At 43.9% G+C, this 21,082-nt stretch overlaps 1 protein-coding gene across 2 annotated transcripts in view; it reads left to right on the forward strand.

Moving 5' to 3' along the window:
• Positions 1 to 21,082, forward strand: part of LOC106588202 (dolichyl-diphosphooligosaccharide--protein glycosyltransferase subunit STT3B) — a 110,913-nt gene that overhangs the window by 51,868 nt on the left and 37,963 nt on the right. For both annotated transcript variants that reach the window (XM_014176962.3, XM_014176961.3), the window contains exons 2-3: positions 7,598 to 7,706; positions 16,370 to 16,657. In XM_014176962.3, coding sequence (XP_014032437.1) covers positions 7,598 to 7,706; positions 16,370 to 16,657 — 397 coding nt within the window. The remainder of the gene's footprint in view (positions 1 to 7,597; positions 7,707 to 16,369; positions 16,658 to 21,082) is intronic.

Here is a 21,082-nt window from a genome sequence, read left to right on the forward strand (position 1 = left end):
GTCATTCTGTCAGTTTTCACAGTAGGAGACTCAAATCACTTTGTAAAGACTGGGGACATCTAGTGGAAGCAATAGGAAGTGCTCAATGAACCATAGCTCACGGTGTGATTAATAGGCAACGTGATGAAGTTGAGTTCGCAATTCAGAATTCCACTTCCTGTTTCGATCTGTCTCGGGGTTTTGACTGCCATATGAGTTCTGTTATACTCAGACACCATTCAAACAGTTTTAGAAACTTTAGGGTGTTTTCTATCCACAAGTATTAATTATATGCATATCCTAGCTTCTGAGTTTGAGTAGTAGGCCGTTTAAAATGGGTACGAATTTTTCAAAATGCGCTGTGGCGCCCCCTATCCTAGGCGACCGTCAAGAGGTTAAAAAATATATTTCTTTTTTATATCCAAAGCTCACAGAAGTTGTCCTCGTGTTTCTTGAATACGAAGACATCGCAGTCTGAGATTTTTTTTCCTTTCTTCATCAGACAAGTGAGGGTCAGTGTAACGGCCCATCCCTTAAAAGGCCAGCTGAACATTTCTGTCTCATGTAATGATTGTGCTTGATTGAGCATGGATCACTCCCGAAAAACGTTTATTTACCAAAGTTTTTGTCATTGTTCACCTAGATGTATTTGTGTGCTTTTACATTTCGACTTAGGAGCTCATCATGGCAGCGTAGAGCCCTAAACTATCATCAGAAATAAGCCCTTTCACTCAGCATTTTGTGGCAGGGCAGTCACTTTTAACCAAATACATTTGGTTAAAAGAAGCAGGTCACAAAAATGTTATGAATAGAGTAGATTTAAAATCTGCCTGTCACAGTGGCTGGTAGACCAAAAAGTTAATTTCCCACCTTGCCCATGAACAATCAATATGGATATCATAATTATGTCTGTGCTCTGCAGATGGCTTTACATAGCTTGTCATTTTTCATGTGTTGATTTGAATAGACAGTTGCTAAGATCCTTGCTTATTGACATGATGGCAGTATGCCCCACCTAGGAACTGAAGCAGCAGCCATCTGTTATTGTTTCCCAACAACTACAGCCAGCTGGCTTCTTTTGAAAAGTAAAAAATTGTGACATTTTGAGTTAGACATCAATTTGAGTAAATTAATTAGTTTTGTTCATAATTTGACATTTTTTTCATGGTGTTAAGATTTAACGATGTTCCGCGGATGCTGGTTTTATCTCTGGAAGCCATGCACATGATCAGATACAAGTTCTTTGCTGTTTCAGCAAGTATTTACACACTGAAATTATGCAGATTGTTTTTATTGCTCATTCCGTAATCCCCGAAATGGTTGACTTGGTGGAATCATTAGCTCAATTTGGTATTCATCACATACTGATCTTATGAGCATATAGTTTTTCTTTCCCGCTCTTGTTCATGCAAACACCACTAAATCAGCAGTGACAGAACCTCATCAAGCCTGTATACTGGTGAGCAAGTAATTACAGCTAACATTTAAATCCAGAATGATCAACTAATTTCCTGTAGCGTCTGCACAATATTGCCATCAAACATCCACAAAATGCAATTACTTGATGGATCGTTGAGCACGGAGCTCAGTAATTTAATCGTGTCGTGTGAATAAGAATACAGCCCATTCGCCAAAACGTCTTCTCGACCAGCTTCTGTCTCTGTTGGACACTGCGGTATTATAGTAAACAAGTGTCACTCTTTTCCGCCATATGTGACTTGTTTCAGGAAACTAGGCGTATGTCGCAAGTCACTACTTCACAGGAGAGCCATTTGAACGTAAACATATATTTTTTTAATCAAAATGCATTTTTGTGCCTTCTGGAACATGTGAACTTTCATGTGCCTTAATAGCTACCTTGTATTCCATCCATAAATACGAAGACAATTTTAAATGACGAGCCTAGTTGGTTTAGCCATGGAAAAAGTAAGGAACCTTCCCACTAGCCATGATTGGCTGACATAATGGATGGACATGTGGCGATGAGTTTGGATTGGTCAGCCATGTAGCATGCTTCTGTCTATAACGTGAGCTGCTCAGTATGTGTTGACAGTCCTTTCTGCCACACCGTTTTTTAAAGATATAACGTTAGCCATCGAGAACTAAAGGGTTGCTACTTTTCTCAACATTGATGCTCTGAATTTAGCAGGCGCTATCGACAAATCAGTAGGGAAAAAGTGAATGGCTACTTTCTGCACGAGCCACGAGCCGGAGTGACTTGACACAAAACTACAAACAAAATGGAATTAAATGGTTCCAGTTTGCCATGAAGTGTTCATCCATGTATACGGGTAAGAGTCTAGCTACATTTTCCAGATATATACGTTTATCACATGGCCTCACATGAATCCTTAAAGAGATGGGTGCGACTAAGGCTTAAGAGGGTGTGAACGAACTCTCCAGTAGGTGTAACAAAATATTCAAGGGCCATTTTCTCAAAAGTTTTTCAACTTTCAAAGTAGAATTACTTCCCATTTCTTTTTCAACTGCAGTGTCTGATATACCATTTTGTAGTTCGAGTCTCTACTTTCATCCAACATTTAAAAAAAAAAAAATTCAAATGTTGATACCTAAGTTACATATGAGCATGTGGTGAGAAGGGGAATAGGCTGTGTGTGCACAGTCCTGCCTAGTGGGTGGGGCCTCCCCCGAGTGCCATTGAGTCGTATGGAAAGTAGCCAAGACTGGGTCCACTGGTAGAGCCTTGGCTGACGGTCCTTAATCTCCCATGGGTCTCCTAAAGCCTGCTGTAATGCTTCAACTCCAAGTAATTCAACTGGAACATCCCATAAGAGACCATTATCAAGCTAGTTCTGGTGTATGTATTTGTAATCCTGTTATTCAAATGTTTAATTTAGGTGGCAACTCAGAATATTACTCCTAACCTCCTCTTCTAGAGTTGACACTTGCATTTTATTTTTATTTCACCTTTATTTAACCAAGTAGGCAAGTTGAGAACAAGTTCTCATTTACAATTGCGACCTGGCCAAGATAAAGCAAAGCAGTTCGACAACATACAACAACACAGAGTTACACATGGAGTAAAACAAATATACAGTCAATAATACAGTAGAAAAATAAGTCTATGTACAATGTGAGCAAATGAGGTGAGAAGGGAGGTAAAGGCAAAAAAAGTCCATGGTGGCAAAGTAAAACACTGGAATGGTAGATTTGTAGTAGAAGAAAGTGGAAATAGAGATAATGGGGTGCAAAGGAGCAAAATAAAATAAATAAATACAGTAGGGGAAGGGGTAGTTGTTTGGGCTAAATTATAGATTCGCTATGTACAGGTGCAGTGATCTGGGAGCTGCTCTGACAGCTGGTGCTTAAAGCTAGTGAGGGAGATAAGTGTTTCCAGTTTCAGAGATTTTTGTAGTTCGTTCCAGTCATTGGCAGCAGAGAACTGGAAAGAGACGGCCAAAGGAGGAATTGGCTTTGGGGGTGACCAGAGAGATATACCTGCTGGAGCGCGTGCTACAGATGGGTGCTGCTATGGTGACCAGTGAGCGGAGATAAGGGGGGACTTTACCTAGCAGGGTCTTGTAGATGACCTGGAGACAGTGGGTTTGGCGACGATTATGAAGCGAAGGCCAGCCAACGAGAGCGTACAGGTCGCAGTGGTGGGTAGTATATGGGGCTTTGGTGACAAAACATATGGCACTGTGATAGACTGCATCCAGTTTGTTGAGTAAGGTATTGGAGGCTATTTTGTAAATGACATCGCCAAAGTCGAGGATCGGTAGGATGGTCAGTTTTACGAGGGTATGTTTGGCAGCATGAGTGAAGGATGCTTTGTTGCGAAATAGGAAGCCAATTCTAGATTTAACTTTGGATTGGAGATGTTTGATGCGAGTCTGGAAGGAGAGTTTACAGTCTAACCAGACACCTAGGTATTTGTAGTTGTCCACATATTCTAAGTCAGAACCGTCCAGAGTAGGGATGCAGGACAGGCGGGCAGGTGCAGGCAGCGATCGGTTGAAGAGCATGCATTTAGTTTTACTTGTATTTAGGAGCAGTTGGAGGCCACGGAAGGAGAGTTGTAATGGCATTGAAGCTCGTCTGGAGGGTTGTTAACACAGTGTCCAAAGAAGGGCCAGAAGTATACAGAATGGTGTCGTCTGCGTAGAGGTGGATTAGAGACTCACCAGCAGCAAGAGCGACATCATTGATGTATACAGAGAAAAGCGTTGGCCCAAGAATTGAACCCTGTGGCACCCCCATAGAGACTGCCAGAGGTCCGGACAACAGGCCCTCCGATTTGACACACTGAACTCTATCAGAGAAGTAGTTGGTGAATTTGTTCTCTCCCATACCTGCTTTTGAAGGCATTTCACTCTCATGCAGGAGTCGCGACTCCAGTATGGATTTGTTGCTAGTTGGTCCCCATAGACTTCATTTGGCATTTATTCGCAATACTTTTTCAATTTATCTGAAATGGCAATAAGACATGCCATAGGTGTGTAAAGTCGGGCAGTTGGGAATCAACAAATCCATGCAGGATAACCTGAGGACAATCAAGAAGATTGGCCAACCTTGAACCCCAGGTGTACGGTTTGCTCTAGTAATCACAGGCACAGCAGTCTATTTTGTTTAACTGTTCAATGAGCTCAACCAAGCTCAGAACATAGTCTTGGACTGATAAGTTTGCAGAAGTTAAGCAATCCCCCCCCCCCCCCCCCCCCCCCCTTGCTTTTACCGAAGTCAAAGGCAGAACCAGATGTATGCTACTTATTGTGACTAGCTTTTTGGAAAGGTCACCACTCTGCAGATGGGTCTGCTCCCAAACTGTGCGTTCTTGGTTTGTTTGCGACTTGTGTGGGCTTTCGTGTGCAAATTCTACGAAATCACCAAATGCCCGTGTTAAACATTGAGCTGTTGTGTTTCAGGCAGCCCCAGCTTTATATTTGCTACCACTGAGTGGTTAATTCCCTGAACTCTAACACTTCCAGGTAATCTATCCATAGTGTGAAGACAGCGGGCAATTAGGCTTAGTCAAGGTGGCAAGTGCACTCCGGGACAAAAGTCCATTTGGACATTTATCCAAACAGCAGGAGCAGGGCAGGAAAACCAATGATGCATTTGATTATGTGGTTACCGAGGTGCAAGACGTTACCGGCTCATAAACCACAAAGGAGTCCCTTTTTTTGAATGCACTGAATGAGGGCTTTGTAACAATGGAGAACTCATATCTGTAACGGACATGATCGAAATTAGTTGTGACGCCTGAGGGCATCCCCAACCAATTTCAAATGCATAAGATGCTGTGAATAATTTGCATTTCGCAGTGAAATTTGCTCCAGAGTTGACACGTAAGCCACATTTAGTTCATTTCCATGCTTCCGAGGCCAGACATGATTTAAACGGCAGGAGTTTGTGTCACTTGAAGCTCACCTGCTCACTACTTGACGGTGCAGTGATGTTCTGTCGGCCGGGAGCGACTAGGCAGTTATGCATTAAATTCCTAATGCACTTGGCAGGCCACATTATCCGCCCCATCAAAGTGACAAGTGCAAGGATAAAACACTCTGCTCTGCTGTCCATGAGATCATTGGAAAATGTTTTTTTTGTGTGAATATGGTGAGGCAGCGGGTGAAGTTTTTTATAAGTGCTTTCTGCGGTTCTCTTTTTTTCCGCCTCTGTGCTTTGACAGTTGACGAACAATAGCTTCCCTGTGTAGGGTATGAGAGGTTAGGTTGTGGCAGTAAGTGCTCTTTGCTGGGCAGCTCTTATACCTGGCTGCATTTGACCCTTTCTGGTCTCTCCATGCTCCAGAGTTTGAAAGAAACACTGGTTTTGCTGGCTCATGCTCAAACTTCTGAAAGTGTCCAGTCTCAGGTTATAAAATAATGTGATCTGACTGCATGAGGAGCCACAGGGATAAACAGTCCTAGTTCCATCTCTGTGGAAGAGCCAGCTTGTCTGTGCTCATCATGTGCACTGCAATATAAGGTGTGTGTGTGTGTGCTCAACAGTAGCTTGTTCTCACTAGACGTGTCAGTCAGTGAATAAAGAATGAGCCATAACAAAAGCATGTGTCATATTCTACTTGAAAGTGAACTGCAACAGTAAGTGCACCAGACCTAATAGGTATGAATAGTGCAAGTGTTTGTTTACATCCTTTAATTCTTTGTTCCTCGCTGGCTTTTGTCACTGTTCAAAGCCTATTTCCTCGGTACCAGAAATCCTTTTAAAAGTGCCAGGACTTTAAATCTCCCGTGTGTACACACTGATATAAAATAACGTAAGCCTAGAAAAGACAGTCATTTACTAGAATTTGTCCCCCAAACACTTTATCGAAGGATTTTGGCCATCCCCTTTCCCCACCTGCACATACGAGTCCTTCAGGTGAGTTGTGTAGAAGAACAAGCACCATGCAGTGATTTTAATGAGCTTGCCACCCATTTTGGTGTGTGTGTGTGTGTGTGTGTGTGTGTGCGCTGCTTGTCTCCCAGCAGCTCAGTGACCGTGTGCTTGCTGGCTCGAATCTCCTGAATCATCTGCTATGGAGCCAAAGTATTAGGGAAGGATGCTGCTATTGTCCTTAGGGGTTGCTGACATGCCAGGGTTGGGGCTGTTTCTGCAGACAAACGTGATCTGTCCCAAGGATGGATGTCCTTATTTCAGAGCCACTGGTGCATCACATTGCACAACTGACTCATGAAGTGTATTATATTACTCTGGTTACATCAACTGTCCCCTACATATATAAACTGTTTCTTTGTTTTTCACTTGAACTCTAACATCACTGCCTCGCGCTGAGCCATATGAAGATTTTAGATATTAATCTAACTCATGGCCTAGCATGGAATCTAAGCAAAGCAAGCAACCACATGTGAATCTGTATGCAAAGCGTTTACAGAGTGGCTTCTGGCAGACATTTCACAATCTTTAGAGAGAATTAAATGAAAGCTTGCCGTTTCAGAGCGGCGATGTCACGCAAACCAAGCGGACTCTGTTCGGGTTGGAAGTTTGGGATGTCTCCGTATTGTCAGATAAAGTTGGTAATTGTCCTTCAAACTTGCACTAGCAGTAGACTCTTCTTTCAAGGATGTGTTAACAGGCAGGCCTACGCATATATGGGCATTCCATAGAGGAGATAATGTGCCCATGAATTGTACTTAATGTTTGCTTTTTCTCTGGCAGTTGTCTTCCTAGTGTCTGCTTTTTTTTTAGTGTTTGTGGCTCGATAGCAGTCCAAACCATTAAATATCTTCGGTTGCATTAATTTAGCTATTTGATTGTTTCTCTGAAGACAGTTTTTATTATTTTTGGTCACTTAAACCTGTGCTGGCTGGGACATTGTTAGAAGTGAGGCTTTGTGAGAGTGCAGAATTATGAATGTGATTGAACTTGCAGTTGATCGGAGCGTTATTGGCTCCAATGCAAAAGCTTGCATGCTGAAGGGAAGCCTACTCTCAAATGATACAAAGCATGTGCAGCAATACTGGCCGCCTTTTTTGTAGAATCAGGAAATAGTAAGGCTATCCTTTCCAAATAATATTTGTTTGCACATTCAACAAAATCTTAACGAGATATTTGTATTAGCTACCTGCTTTTGTGTGCCACTGTTTATTTTTGCCTTGTACCAAAACAAAGCCATATTCTCCATCTTCCACAGGTTCAACTACAGGTCGACACATCATCTGACCACAAATGGGTTTTACGAGTTCCTCAACTGGTTCGACGAGAGGTCGTGGTACCCCTTGGGGAGGATCGTGGGGGGCACAGTAAGTTTAACATGTTCCCTTCTGTGATCAAGCTTAAGTCATCCCAATTAAAAACGAGCCTGTTGGATGAACACATTACATATAAAAAAATATAGGCCTAGACTCCCTGTGTGGTTGGGGGGGGGGGGGGGGGGGGGGGGTGTTAGCTGATGAAGCACCATGGACCGTACCTTTTCATAAGCCTCCCTCAGTGCTCCTTGGTCTTAGGCACGCTCCGGAAGCAACCAGTGAGCTGTTAACTTGGCAGATTCCCCTTGACTGTTTACCAACAAGAGAAGCTGTTTGGAAATCACAACCTTTTCCCCGTGAGTTACTACCTGTTGGTTCTGCAGGCTTTGCCTCCCGTTCTCCTCCTCCTTCGGCGACGCGTCATATTTTTGGGCGGACCTGTAAAATGTGCACTGAGCGCTGTGAATAAAATGCGACTCTGCTCTTCCTCCCAACTCCCGGCATGTCTCTCTGTACTGTGAGCACAGTAGCTAATGGGGGCGACCGGTTTTCGCCAGCCTTGGTAGTGCAAACCTGTCGAAATGGCTCCCTCTGTTACCTCCATCACTTTCTCCACCTAGGTTGTCAGCTGAAGTTTCTCTCTTTTGTTCCCTGCTGTGTACAGTGTATTTACTTCAGGGTGGTGGGAGACAAGCGCCGAGCAGTTAAGACAGCCAGACATATCAGCACTCGGTACTATTGTCAGTCGTTTTAGCAGCAGCGGATATCGCAGCTGTGGAATATACGTTAGTAGCAATGGCAGGTGTTGCTGTTTAGCAGCAATGGATTCAGTCATCCTGCACAAGGGATCCGAAACATCCTAACCTGTGGATAACTAGTCTGTGTAGGCAATGGACCATACTGATGCTCAGCGTGCCAGGTTACTGGTCACATTCAGCACTGAGAATGCAGCAGGGTTTAAACCACAGGTGGGTCTGACGCTGAGTACACAGAATGCAAATGCCCAGCAACGTGCAAACGGATGGTAGATCCAGGTTCAATACCTCTGGCAGATAACTCTGCCGCTGTTAACTTTTTTTTGCTGCATTTCAGCTACTTGGCTCAATAAGCTCTGTTTTGCTCTATTTTCTTGCTCCCCCGACACATGATTCCACTATGAAGGTGAGAAGTGTTCCCCTCGCCTGTCCTGATGGTACTTACACGCAGTCTACAAGGTATGAAGGGCCTTTGAATTTTGTCAGGCAGCCTTCGGAATGTTACAAATCACCTGTTCTGAAAAGAGTGCTTCTATGAAGTCCTTCTCAGAAATCACACCAGTTGTGGGAATACTGTAGTGTGAAAGCAAATTAGCTCATACTCTTTGTCTCTGACAGTCAACAGAGTAAAGGGAATACAGTCCTACACAATGCTTGGCTAACTAGGGCTGTTGCAGTGACCTTATTAACGACGGTCCTGACCGCATTCAGATTCCACGTGGCCGATGAATCCTAATCATTTGTGCGCCATAGGGTGGCGCACAATTGACCCAGTGTCGTTCGGGTTTGGCCGGGCTAGGCCGTCATTGTAAATAAGAATGTTCTTACCTTGTTAAAATAAAACCAAAAAAGGCACCTGGACATGCGTTGGCTGCACTCAACTCGCTAACGACCAACAGGTCGCTAATGGCCTTGGACTCAGCGCTCTATTGTTCCTCTAACCACTCTGACATCAATGCAATCAAAAATCACATCAGATACTTATCTAAACAGTGTCATGCTTTTAAAACTTAGCTCACTGTAATAGGTCAATTTTAACAAAAGTTCAACAAGGTTGTAACCGAGTGTAAACCTGGTCTTTGTGGATGTTTCCAAGCCAAACAACGAAGTGGTCAGCGTTTTCTAAGGTGATTTAATTCTAAACACCCATACGCAAATTAGAGCTTATGCAAAGGCCTATACAGTATTCAGACCCCCTTTTCCACATTTTATGTTACAGCCTTATTCTAAAATGTTTTCCTCATCAATCTACACACAATAGCCCATAATGACATAGCAAAACCAGGAGGGAAAAAACACACCGTATTTACATAAGTATTCAGAGCCTTTGCTATGAGACACTAAATTGAGCTCAGGTGCATCCTGTTTCCATTGATCATCCTTGAGATGCTTCTACAACTTGATTTGAGCCCACCTGTGGTAAATTCAATTGATTGGACATGATTTGGAAAGTCACACACCTGTCTATATAAGGTCCCACAGTTGACAGTGCATGTCAGTACAAAAACCAAGCCATGAGGTCGAAGGAATTCTCCGTAGAGCTCCGAGACAAGATTGTGTCGAGGCACAAATCTGGGGAAGGGTACCAAAACATTTCTGCAGTGGCCAGACAGAAGCCACTCCTAAGTAAAATGCACACGACAGCCCGCTTGGAGTTTGCCAAAAGGCACCTAAAGACTCTGACCATGATAAACATTGATTCTCTGTTCTGATGAAACCAAGATTGAACTCTTTGTCCTGAATGCCAAGCGTCACATCCGGCGGAAACCTGGCACCATCCCTACGGTGAAGCATGGTGGTGGAAGCCACATGCTGTGGGGATGTTTACCAGCGGCAGGGACTGGGAGACTAGTCACGATCAAGGGAAAGATGAACAGCGCAAAGTACAGAGATGCTTGATGAAAACCTGCTCCAGAGCACTCAGGACCTCAGACTGGGGTAGGTTCCCCTTCCAACAGGACACCGACCTAAGCATACAGCCAAGACGATGCAGGAGTGGCTTCGGGACAAGTGGCCCGGACTTGAACCCGATCAAACATCTCTGGAGGGACCTGAAAATAGCTGTGCAGCGATGCTCCCCATCCAACCTGACAGAGCAAATACAGCTGTGCCAAGCTAGTAGCGTCATACCCAAGAAGACTCGAGGATGTAATCGCTGCTTCAACAAAGTACTGAGTAAAGGGTCTGAATACTTATGTAAATGTGACATTACCAGTTTTTTTATATATATATATATATTTGCAAAAATGTATTTGCAAAAATGTATAAAACCTGTTTTTGCTTTGTCATCATGGGGTATTGTGTGTAGAGGAGAGAAACAATTCAATCAATTTTAGAATAAGGCTGTAACTTAATAAAATTTGGAAAAAGTCAAGGGGTCTGAACACTTTTCGAACGCCCTGTATATGAGCCCAAGCCTGAATAAAAACACCTGAATCAAAATAGTTAGGCTTAGTATTGTATATTACACATGGCAGAAAAACATGAACAAAAAACGTCCATTTAAGATGTCTTTTGGTACATCAAAATTAAACCAATTCTCGTAATCGCCTTTGAGTGTGAACTGTTATTATACATACTGGATGGACTGGTTACCTTATGCTAGACCGTCATTGTAAATAAGATTTTTTTTACCAGGTTAGTTGACTGAACGCATTCTAAATTGCAGCAACAACCTGGGGAATAGTTACAGAGGAGAGGAGGGGGATGAATGAGCCAATTGTAAACTGGGGATGATTAGGTGACCGTGATGGTATGAGGGTCAGATTGGGAGTTTAGCCAGGACACCAGGGTTAACACTCCTATTCTTATGATAAGTACCATGGGCTCTTTAGTGACCACAGAGAGTCAGGGCACCGGGGTTAACACCACTACTCTTACGATAAGTGCCATGGGATCTTTAGTGACCACAGAGTCAGGGCACCCGTTTAATGTCCCATCTGAAAGACGGCACCCTACATAGGGCAATGTCCCCAATCACTGCCCTGGGGCATTGGGAGATTTTTTTTTAGACCTGAGGAAAGGGTGCCGCCTCCTGGCCCTCCAACACCATCTGGTCTCCCATCTAGGGACCGACCAGGACCAACCCTGCTTAGCTTCAGAAGCAGTCTTAACTGACTTGCCTAGTTAAATAAAGGTTAAATGTAACAAACTGTATCTTTTGAGTGTGGGAGACAACGTATAGGCCTAGGCGACGCTGTTGGTTCATTAATTGTGTAAACCTACATTTTATAGTGAATTATACTTTGAATAGCCTAGTAATAGTTTTTCTTTTTCTTTCTATTTTCATAATAGGCTGACATTACCCGTATAGCTACAGAATCTCACCACTGCGTTTCCATCTTTCTCTCCTTCCTCCCTTTCTTCAGCGTGCAGAGAGTGGGCTGTCAACAATGTAGTGAAAGCATGTTTCTATAGCGGTTCCCCAACGGTTACCAAATTAAGCACTGGCCTACTTGCGAGGAATATCACCTGTCACGAAGCGAGATGCTCAATGCTTCTCAGTGGTTTATGTGTGGAGTGATTCAATTGAAAATAGTCTCGATGGGTGAAAACATGATCACTTGATGAGAACGTATGCAGCCTGAGGCAAGGAACAGAGGTCAAGCTTTTTAAAATCATCAATAGCCTATAGCAGCATCATGCAGCCCATAGATGTTTTTATTTTTAAGACAATCTAAGGTTTGTATCACTGAGAACTACAGTTGCCAAATAACTCTAACTCTAGCTTATAGGACCTGTTTCAAATGAACACTTTAGTCACTTCATGTACACTTCAGAATGGGGAACAATATCCATCCCATTTTATTCAGCTAAGTTCAATTATATTCTTCTTCCTATAAAATAATGGCACGGGACTTATGAGTATGCACTGTGTCTCGCAACCATTTCCATGACATGACTGACCAGGTGAATCCAGGTCAAAGCTATGATCCCTTATTGATGTCACCTGTTAAACCCTCTTCAATCAGTGTAGCTGAAGAAGAAGAGACCGGTTTTTAAGCTGTGAGACATGGATTGTGTGCGTGTGCCATTCAGAGGGTGAAAAGACAAAAGTGCCTTTGAACAGGGTATGGTAGTAGGTGCCAGGCGCACCGGTTTGATTGTGTCAAGTAACTGCAATGCAGCTGGGTTTTTCAAGAAGTAAGTAAAGAAATAAAAACAACAGTAAAAAGACAGTGAAAATAACAGTAGCGAGGCTATAAAAGTAGCGAGGCTACATACAGACACCGGTTAGTCGGGCTGATTTGAGGTAGTATGTACATGTAGATATGGTTAGTGACTATGCATATATACTGCAAAAAAAAATAAAGGGAACACTTAAACAACACACCCTAGATCTGAATGAAATAAATAACCTTATTAAATACTTTTTTCTTTACATAGTTGAATGTGCTGACAACAAAATCACACAAAAATAATAATGGAAATCCAATTTATCAACCCATGGCGGTCTGGATTTGGAGTCACACTCAAAATTAAAGTGGAAAACCACACTACAGGCTGATCCAACTTTGATGTAATGTCCTTAACAAGTCAAAATGAGGCTCAGTAGTGTGTGTGTGGCCTCCACGTGCCTGTATGACCTCCCTACAACGCCTGGGCATGCTCTTGATGAGGTGGCAGATGGTCTCCTGAGGTATCTCCTCCCAGACCTGGACTAAAGCATCCGCCAACTCCTGGACAGTCTGTGGTGCAACGTGGCGTTGGTGGATGGAGCGAGACATGATGTGCTCAATTGGATTCAGGTCTGGGGAACGGGCAGGCCAGTCCATAGCATCAATGCCTTCCTCTTGCAGGAACTGCTGACACACTCCAGCCACATGAGGTCTAGCATTGTCTTGCATTAGGAGGAACCCAGGGCCAACCGCACCAGCATATGGTCTCACAAGGGGTCTGAGGATCTCATCTCGGTACCTAATGGCAGTCAGGCTACCTCTGGCGAGCACATGGAGGGCTGTGCGGCCCCCCCAAAGAAATGCCACCCCACACCATGACTGACCCACCGCCAAACCGGTCATGCTGGAGGATGTTGCAGGCAGCAGAACGTTCTCCACGGCGTCTTCAGACTCTGTCACATGTGCTCAGTGTGAACCTGCTTTCATCTGTGAAGAGCACAGGGCGCCAGTGGCGAATCTGCCAATCTTGGTGTTCTCTGGCAAATGCCAAACGTCCTGCACGGTGTTGGGCTGTAAGCACAACCCCCACCTGTGGACGTCGGGCCCTCATACCACCCTCATGGAGTCTGCTCAAACGGTCAGAAACAGACACATGCACATTTGTGGCCTGCTGGAGGTCATTTTGCAGGGCTCTGGCAGTGCTCCTCCTGCTCCTCCTTGCACAAAGGCGGAGGTAGCGGTCCTGCTGCTGGGTTGTTGCCCTCCTACGGCCTCCTCCACGTCTCCTGATGTACTGACCTGTCTCCTGGTAGCGCCTCCATGCTCTGGACACTACGCTGACAGACACAGCAAACCTTCTTGCCACAGCTCGCATTGATGTGCCATCCTGGATGAGCTGCACTACCTGAGCCACTTGTGTGGGTTGTAGACTCCGTCTCATGCTACCACTAGAGTGAAAGCACCGCCAGCATTCAAAAGTGACCAAAACATCAGCCAGGAAGCATTGGAACTGAGAAGTGGTCTGTGGTCCCCACCTGCAGAACCACTCCTTTATTGGGGGTGTCTTGCTAATTGCCTATAATTTCCACCTGTTGTCTATTCCATTTGCACAACAGCATGTGAAATTTATTGTCAATCAGTGTTGCTTCCTAAGTGGACAGTTTGATTTCACAGAAGTGTGATTGACTTGGAGTTACATTGTGTTGTTTAAGTGTTCCCTTTATTTTTTTGAGCAGTGTATGATGAACAGAGCGTAGCAGTAGCGTAGAAGAGGTGGTTCGCAGGTGGCGCAGAGTGTCCGGTTAGCAAATGTGCGGGAGAACTGGTTGGTCGGGCCAATTGAGGTAGTATATATAGTTAGTGACTATGCATATATGATAAACAGAGTAGCAGCAGCGTAAAAGAAGGGTTGGGGGGGTGGGGGCACACAAATAGTCCAGGTAGCCATTTGATTACCTGTTCAGGAGTCTTATGGCTTGGGTGTAAAAACTGTTGAAGCCTTTTTGTCCTAGACTTGGCACTCTGGTACCGCTTGCCATGCGGTAGTAGAGCGAATAGTCTATGGCTGGGGTCTTTGACAATTTTTAGGGCCTTCCTCTGACACTGCCTGTTGTAGAGGTCCTGGGTGGCAGGCAGCTTAGCCCCAGTGATGTACTGGGCCGTATGCAGTACCCTCTGTAGTGCCTTGCGGTCGGAGGCCGAGCAATTGCCGTACCAGGCTGTGATGCAACCAGTCAGGATGCTGTCGTCGTTGCAGCTGTAGAACCTTTTGAGGATCTGAGGACCCATGCCAATTCTTTTTAGTTTCCTGAGGGGGAATAGGCTTTGTCGTGCCCTCTTCACAACTGTCTTGGTGTGTTTGGACCCTTTGATGTGGACACCAAGGAACTTGAAGCTCTCAACCTGCTCCACTACAGCCCCGTCAATGAGAATGGGGGCGTGCTCGGTCCTCCTTTTCCTGTAGTCCACAATCATCTCCTTAGTCTTGGTTACGTTAAGGGATAGGTTGTTGTAGTACCTGTTGAAGTGCAGCTTGACTGTATCAAATGCAATCCATCCCATGCAGATTATGAAGTATACCCAAGAGTTGCCTGACTTTTTTCAAGCATTACTTTAACACCTGAACGGTGTCACTCTGCCATTTCTTCAGAGTGGTATTCCCCAAAACCCTTTGTTGCTAGTCTGTGTGTACATTTTAGCACCTCTCCCATCTCCGAACAGGGACCTAAGCAGTGTGCCGCAACCCACCCCTGCATCCTTCCTCCATTATGCCGCCCCGCCATTAGCTCTCCTCTCCCCTGTCTGTATTCAAACTGCTGCAGATGAGTCTGACAGCCCTCGTTCATTGTGTATGCTAACACGAAGGGTCACGCCTTTAGTCGACGGACGAGCAGATACCAGTTAATGTGACAGTGGCTGCGTCTCTGCAGATCCCTCTTTTCTCTCCCACTCAAGGGGGACATTGGCCAGCCACTCCCCCTCCAGAGTCGTAGATAAGATTTGAGGGCTGAAGAAATGTGACACTCTTTAACAATAGGGCTCTGCCAAGCCAATAAACTGCCCTTTGTTACTGTAAAGAAATGGACCAGGCACATTTTCAAGCTGAAGGGCACAAATTCAAAGGAATATGGGGGTAATACAGACTACAGAGAGCCGAGCATCTGTTCTGGGGCCAAACAAACAGTGATTATTTCAGCAGTTGCTAGGCTCAATCCTCAGGACTGGGTTGGATGATTTGGGAGAGAGGTGCAATAACACCCTGGTTGATAGTTTAGCCCTCCTAGGCTATGACTAGCTATTTAGAAATGAGAATCACTGCAGGCAGAGACTTGCCAAAGTACCCTGGACTCCTCTATGCCTGGCATAGCATACCTCAAGGCATCACTCACACTGAAACACAGCCCCCCTTCCCGACTTCAGAAACCTCACACAAGCCTAATTAGGACCAGTGTCATGCATTATAGACCGAGCCTTAAGGTTTGGCTGTTTGAGGCCTCAGCCTTGAATTAGGCAATTAGGCAGTATTTCGGTGGAGAATATCGCCTTACCTGGGTTTCCACAAGTGTAAATCCAGAGCAGATTCAATTAACTTGACTCACTCTTGTGGTATGTCAAGCAAATGGACACAGCAAGCCGTCACTTTCTTGATGTATCACTCTCCTGCCTGACCTGTGGAGTTCCGACGAACTGCTCAGTGGATAAAGTTACAGTACATTAGGGTTAATTAAAAGGCAGTCAGCATTTTATATCCAGGATAAGACAGGTATCCCCAACTATTTGCATGAAGGTGCCATAAATGTTCCCATTCCACTCCCTCTAGCTCGTCTCTTTCTCTCTCCAGGTATATCCAGGTTTGATGGTCACCGCAGGCCTTATCCACTACGTGCTAAACCTGCTGCACTTGACGGTGCACATCAGGGACGTCTGCGTCTTCCTGGCTCCAGTCTTCAGCGGCCTGACGTCCATCTCCACCTTCCTGCTGACGCGGGAGCTGTGGAACCAGGGGGCGGGGCTTCTGGCTGCCTGCTTTATCGCAATCGTGCCCGGGTACATCTCCCGCTCTGTGGCCGGCTCCTTCGACAACGAGGGCATCGCCATCTTCGCCCTGCAGTTCACCTACTACCTATGGGTAAGCCTGCCCCTTCCAGTCAGAACTTTATCATTTAAATATCCTTTTTAGATCCTTTATTTGATGTTTTAACACATTTAGGGGCGGTTTCCCAGACACAGATTAAGCCTAGTCCTGGACTAAAAAGCAACCTCAATGGAGAATCATCAAAATAGCTTTTTAGTCCAGGACCAGACTATTGGCGCTGTAACACTCTGAAGTACCAGTTGGATGTTCTTTTTCAGTTTTCCGATCGTATACTCATGCCCCGTTGATTTGAAGGGAGGGACATGTTCTATTTGAAGACATTTGCAGTCCTTTTACATCTAGATGTTCCGCTAGCGGAACACCGCTCCAATATCCAATGATAGGGCGTGGCGCGAATTACAAACTCCTAAAAAATCCCAAAACTTCAATTTTTCAAAGACAAGACTCTCCTTTATCTAACCACATTGTCTGATTTCAGAAAGGCTTTACAACGAAAGCAAAACATTAGATTTTGTCCGGAGAGTACCCAGCCAGAAATAATCAGACACCCATTTTTCAAGCTAGCATATAATGTCACAAAAACCAAAACCACAGCTAAATGCAGCACTAACCTTTGATCTTCATCAGATGACACTCCTAGGACATTATGTTATACAATACATGCATGTTTTGTTCAATCAAGTTAATATTTATATCAAAAACCAGCTTTTTACATTAGCATGTGACGTTCAGAACTACCATACCCACCGCAAACTTCCGGTGAATTGACTAAATTACTCACAATAAACGTTCACAAAATACATATTTTAAGAATTATAGATACAGAACTCCTTTATGCAATCGCTATGTCCGATTTTAAAATAGCTTTTCGGTGAAAGCACATTTGCAATATTCTGAGTAGATAGCCCGGCCATCATGGCTAGCTATTTTGACACCCACCAAGTTTGGCACTCGCCAAACTCAGATTTACTATAAGAAAAATTGGATTACCTTTGCTGTTCTTCGTCAGAATGCACTCCCAGGACTTCTAGTTTACACCCGATGTTGTTTTGGTTCCAAATAATCCATAGTTATATCCAAATAGCGGCGTTTTGTTCTTGCGTTCAAGACACTATCCGAAGGGTGACGCGCCGGCGCGTATCGTGACAAAAAAATTCAAAATATTCCATTACCGTACTTCGAAGCATGTCAAACGCTGTTTAAAATCTATTTTTATGCGATTTTTCTCGTAAAATAGCGATAATATTCCCACCAGGAGACGTTGTTTTCGTTCAAAGACTGAAAATGTAAAATGGACTCTTCACGTGCACGCTCGCTCCCATTTCATTGTTCTCAGATCGACCACTATCCAAATGCGCTACTGTTTTTCGCCCAGGGACTGCAGAGTCATCATTCCCCTTTCTGGCGCCTTCTGAGAGCCTATGGGAGCCTTTAGAAATTTCACGTTACAGCAGAGATCCTCTATTTTCCATAAAGAGGCTATAGAAGGCCAAGAAATGGTCAGAGGGCACTTCCTGTATGCAATCTTCTCAGGTTTTGGCCTGCCATATGAGTTCTGTTATACTCACAGACACCATTCAAACAGTTTTAGAAACTTTAGGGTGTTTTCTATCCAAATCAAATTATATGCATATTCTAGTTTCTGGGCAGGAGTAATAACCAGATTAAATCGGGTACGTTTTTTATCCGGCCGTGAAAATACTGCCCCCTATCCTAAACAGGTTAATGTTACATTTACATTACATTTAAGTCATTTAGCAGACGCTCTTATCCAGAGCGACTTACAAATTGGTGCATTCACCTTATGATATCCAGTGGAACAACCACTTTACAATAGTGCATCTAAATCTTTTAAGGGGGGGGGGGGGGGGGGGGTTAGAAGGATTACTTTATCCTATCCTAGGTATTCCTTAAAGAAGTGGGGTTTCAGGTGTCTCCGGAAGGTGGTGATTGACTCCGCTGTCCTGACGTTCTGAGGGAGCTTGTTCCACCATTGGGGTGCCAGAGCAGCGAACAGTTTTGACTGGGCTGAGCGGGAACTGTGCTTCCTCAGAGGTAGGGGGGCCAGCAGGCCAGAGGTGGATGAACGCAGTGCCCTTGTTTGGGTGTAGGGCCTGATCAGAGCCTGAAGGTATGGAGGTGCCGTTCCCTTCACAGCTCCGTAGGCAATCACCATGGTCTTGTAGCGGATGCGACCTTCATCTGGAAGCCAGTGGAGAGAGCGGAGGAGCGGGGTGACGTAATGTTCTAATATCTACTAGAGGTCGACCGATTTTAATTAGGGCCAATTTCAAGTTTTTATAACAATCGGTATTTTTGGATGCCGATTAAAATATATATATAAAAAAAGGGGAAAAAAATCGATTGTTTACACCTTTATCTAACTTCTTGGGGCTATGTGGGACGCTAGCGTGCCACCCGTGGTGCACCCTATCAACAGCAGGTGCATTTCAAGAGCGGCAAATTTGAAACCAAATAAATGTCAAAATTCAAATTTTTCAAACATACAACTATCTTACACCCTTTGAAAGATAAACATCTCCTTAATCTAACCACGTTGTCCGATTTCAAAAAGGTTTTACGGCGAAAGCATAAAGTTAGATTATGTTAGGAGAGTACATTGACAATAGCTGTGTGTAATGTTTTGTCAATTCAAAGACGGGCGTCACCAAACCATAAAACCAGCTAAAATGATGCACTAACCTTTTACAATCTCCATCAGATGACACTCCTAGGACATTATGTTAGACAATGCATGCATTTTTAGTTCTATCAAGTTCATATTTATATCCAAAAACAGCGTTTTACTATGGCATTGATGTTCAGGAAATCGTTTCCCTCCAATAACCGGCAGTCAAGTCAGCACCACAAATTAAATAATTAAAATTAGAAAACATTGGTAAAATATTATATTGTCATTTAAAGAATTATAGATTTACATCTCTTGAACGCAATCAACTTGCCAGATTTAAAAATAACCTTACTGGGAAATCACACTTTGCAATAATCTGAGCACTGCGCCCAGAAAAATATGCTTTGCTATACAGACAAACGGCAATGTTGGAGAGATCTAAAATCCAAAATACTATGTAAATAATCCATTACCTTTGATTCTCTTCATCAGATGTCACTTCCAGGAATCCCAGGTCCATAACGAATGTAGTTTTGTTCAAAAAAGCTCATCATTTATATCCAAAAAGCTCCGTGTTGTTAGCACATGATCTAAGCCAGCCGGACTTATCGTCATGAACGAGGGGAAAAAATATATTTACGTTCGTTCAAACATGTCAAACGTTGTATAGCATAAATCATTAGTGCCTTTTTTAACCAGAACATGAATAATATTCAAGGTGGACGAATGCATTCTCTTTTATAACGTATTGGAACGAGGGTACCCAACATGAACTCGCGCGCCAGAGTCTAATCGGCCATCACCGTTCCATGGCTCTTGTTCGGTCAGATCTCACAGTAAAAGACTCAAAACACTTTGTAAAGGCTGGTGACATCTAGTGGAAGCAATAGGAAGTGCCAAAACATTAATCAACCCCTGTGTGTTTCAATGGCATAGGCTTAAACGTAATTCAACACATCAGGTATCCACTTCCTGTCAGAAAATGTCTCAGGGTTTTGCCTGCCAAATGAGTTCTGTTATACACAGACACCATTCAAACAGTTTTAGAAACTTTAGGGTGTTTTCTATCCATATATAATAAGTATATGCATATTCTAGTTACTGGGTAGGATTAGTAACCAGATGAAATCGGGTACGTTTTTTTATCCAGCTGTGAAAATACTGCCCCCTAGCCCCAACAGGTTAACTAGGCAGTTCAGTTAAGAACACATTCTTATTTTCAATGACGTCCTAGGAACAGTGGGTTAACTGCCTTGTTCAGGGGCAGAACGACAGATTTTTACCTTATCAGCTCGGGGATTCGTTTTTGCAACCTTCCGGTTACTAGTCCAACGCTCTAACCACCTGCCTTACTTTGCACTCCACGAGGAGCCTGCATGGCAGGCTGACTACCTGTTACGCGAGGGCAGTAAGAAGCCAAGGTAAGTTGCTAGCTAGCATTAAACTTAACTTTAAAAAAACAATCAATCTTAACATAATCACTAGTTAACTACACATGGTTGATATTACTAGTTTATCTAGCGTGTCCTGCGTTGCATATAATCGATGCGGTGCCTGTTAATTTCTCATCGAATCACAGCCTACTTCGACAAACTGTGATGATTTAACAAGCGCATTCGTGAAAAAAGCACTGTCGTTGCACCAATGTGTACCTAACCATAAACATCAATGCTTTTCTTTAAAATCAATACACAAGTATATATTTTTAAACCGGCATATTTAGTTAATATTGCCTGCTAACATGAATTTCTTATAACTAGGGAAATTGAGTCACTTGCGTTCCGTGCAAGCATTCAGGGTATATGCAGCAGTTTGGGCTGCCTGGC

The sequence above is a fragment of the Salmo salar genome, chromosome 27, assembly GCF_965601325.2.
Source record: "Salmo salar chromosome 27, fSalSal1, whole genome shotgun sequence".
Taxonomy (NCBI): Eukaryota; Metazoa; Chordata; class Actinopteri; order Salmoniformes; family Salmonidae; genus Salmo; species Salmo salar.